At 37.4% G+C, this 2,986-nt stretch overlaps 1 protein-coding gene across 1 annotated transcript in view; it reads left to right on the top strand.

Annotated features, from left to right (window-relative positions):
• Window positions 1-86: 86 nt before the first annotated feature.
• The window catches only part of CALB1 (calbindin 1, 28kDa), a 16,880-nt gene continuing 13,980 nt past the window's right edge, over window positions 87-2,986 (top strand). Inside the window, exon 1 of the mRNA XM_009083621.1 lies at window positions 87-153. Coding sequence (XP_009081869.1) covers window positions 93-153 — 61 coding nt within the window. The 5' untranslated portion in view covers window positions 87-92. The remainder of the gene's footprint in view (window positions 154-2,986) is intronic.

Here is a 2,986-nt window from a genome sequence, read left to right as displayed (position 1 = left end):
GAGTCGTCCCTGCCGGCGCTGGAGAGCGGAGAGAGAGTTCGGAGGGAGCGCTGACGGCAACCGTAACTCTTTCTGTTGTAGGCAATGGGTTCATGGATGGGAAGGAGCTACAAAACTTCATCCAGGAGCTGCAGCAGGCACGGAAGAAGGCAGGCAGAAGGCAGGCTTGGTAGGTTAACGTTTCGCCCCCACGTTTCCATCTTCTTCGGGAAAGAAGAGTTTTCTTGAGCAAACTCCAGTGCCCCAGTTCCTTCCTTCTCGTCTCTCTTGCCGTCACACGGTTCACGCACCTGCCGCACCAGGGAAGTAGCTCCGTTAGAAATGAGCAGGTTGCAAATGAAATAAATCGTCTGCTTTGGAAAGGTGAGGCCAGGGTCCACCTCCCTGGAGAACAGGTCCCGCTCATACCGAGCCAGGCTACAAGGTGATATTTCTGACAGTGATTGAAAAAAAAAAAAGTCAAGACATGCATGGACGTTTTCTTTTTGTCTCGGATGGGACCTTATCCCATTGCAATTAATCTTACCCGATCCAGATATGTACTCTCGTTAAAACGGAGGCGAAGGAGGGGGGGAGAGGAAAAAAAAGAAAAAGGAAAAAACAACACTTCAAGGTAGCTGGACTCTTGTTTTAATTGCGTACCTAATGGGCAGTACGGGCTGAAATGCATTTCTGCCCCTTGGTGGTCACTAAATAGATCTGCAGATGACTGCTAACACTTTTTGCCCTTCAGCAGTGTTAAACACCAGGAGTATGAGAACCAAATCCTGGATGTTTAAATTCTTCAGAGAGACAGTGAAGTTTTTGACAATGTTGTCAAAACACTTCTGTGCATGAGTTATTAAAACATTAATTATTAATTTCTTCCAAATTATCCCCAAGTGAGGAAAAAAAGAGACAAGAAAGAAAAAAAATTAAAGATTCTGTGTAAAGATTTGAACTAAAAGCAAAGTGAACATTTTTAACAAATAAACTACCTTTAAAATAGTCAGTTTCTGAGCCCGGCCACTTTTTAGCATCAAAGTCTAAAATATAACCTAATGGAATCAGTTTAAATGAATCTATACTAAAAGACTTCTGCAGAAACAGAAAACAAAATTATAATTTAACTGGATGACATGTGTGCATGGAGGTAATAGATTAATACTTTGCAATATGAGTGCCTCCAAATTGATCAAAAGCTTTTCCATAATTAATTTTGCTTTAAAAGTTGCCATATATTTTAGAAGTAAATACAAAAAGAAAAAATTAATATCAATCTTAATTGATTTTGTGGAAAAATATATCTTCTTATTAGTGGTATGAGTCTAAACTTTACACATATGAAATTCTAGGGACCAGTTAATTCTTCTTAGAGTCATTGGTGTAGGCTCTCATTTTCATGTGTTTAAGTTTAAACTAAAATTTAAACTAAAATAAAACCAAAACAAACTCAACCCCCCCCCAAAAAAAAACCCAAAGAACCGCACTTGTTCCCCCTCCCCAAAAAAAACAACTGAAAATTGAGAAAGGAATGTGGCTTTTAGAGGGAAAAAGTCTATTTCTTTTTTCTATAGTAAATATTAAACACAACTTCAATACCTTTCAAGTATTGCAATAGAACAAATCTGTCTTCTAAAGTGCAGGAAACTTCATTATTCCCAGCAGAAAGAAGATATTTAAGCTTCTGTATATATAGTATGAATGGCATTGTTAGTAGAAATACTAACAAACTATTCAGTAGTTAAAAAAATAATTAGAAGCTCAAGGACAAAAATATTTATCATTTTAAGATCTGATTCTTTTGTCAAAAAAGCAAGTATGCTGCTCAAAGTAACACTGAAAGCCTCACAGCTATCCTATCTGCTACACACTTTGTAATTTATGTGGTGTGTTTTTAAATAACCCTTGTCTGTACATCACACTATATTTTAGAAATACTCAGGTGTTTAAGTTTTCCTGTCTCATTTCTCTGATTCAAACCTGACTTTGTGGTGTTCTGCTGTAAAGAGAAATCTGCAGTAGCAATATAAAATTCAGCATTTGGCCAGTTGGCTGTGGAGTAAGGCTGTATGTCAGGTTTCAAATCTAACCTGATTCTTGGATTCGAAGGCTCATTTGCCAAACAAGCATCTCATTAGTTCATTTCCTGTCTCACGGGATACTAATTCAGTAGCTTTGAATTCCTATTCTTTTGCCAGACGGGACACATTGAGAAACTAGTGTAGGGTATATGTCATTTCCTCGTCTGTCCTTCTTTTAACCCCCCAAAGCTTCTTTGCCATCATTAACTTCTGCATTTCAGGTCACTCTCCTGCTAACTATTTTTGAAATATTCAATTATGCATTCTCCATAGCTGGATTTTACATCAGTCATACTGTATGCATTAAAGAACCACAGTGATTCTGTCATTGAATAGGATGGTTTAATATTTCTCAATATTCTTCCCAAGTACAGAACTGTTCTAATTATGTTCTAATGCTAATCCTTGTATTAATCCACTCAGTAAGCCTCTACTTTCACAGCTGCTTTTTCTCAGATGGAGCGGTAGCATGCAGCTTGATTCAGTCTAGCCCCAAAGTGGGAAGGGTGTACTCAGAAGTTTTGGGACTTGGGCTTTGGTAACATACCTTTTTGCTTTGTACATTATGGTAGATAGTGAATTGGTCTGATATAATTTCAGACATGTTAAAAGAACTGCCTCTTTTTTAAAGATGAAAGCTATATAAGCATAGCTTCCATTTATTGTGCCCCACGTTTATGCAATACATTCTCTATTTGGGTTATGCCAATTGCCTAAAGAAACTCAGTTATAACTAACACAGAAGTTGATAAAGTGTCAATAGGTGGATCTTGGCTGAGCTGTTCCACATCCATTTCTCACTTTCTCTGCATATGATTCTCTGATGATGACAATATTTCTTCAGAGAAATATGTTATTTAATAGATGTTTATGAATACAGTCACATCAGTGTTTCTGTAGTGCCATCTATCCTTCCATTTTCA

This window comes from Acanthisitta chloris, unplaced genomic scaffold, assembly GCF_000695815.1.
Source record: "Acanthisitta chloris isolate BGI_N310 unplaced genomic scaffold, ASM69581v1 scaffold22741, whole genome shotgun sequence".
Taxonomy (NCBI): Eukaryota; Metazoa; Chordata; class Aves; order Passeriformes; family Acanthisittidae; genus Acanthisitta; species Acanthisitta chloris.
The sequence above is the reverse complement of the archived record's forward strand: the minus strand, read 5'-3'. Positions and strand labels throughout refer to the sequence as shown.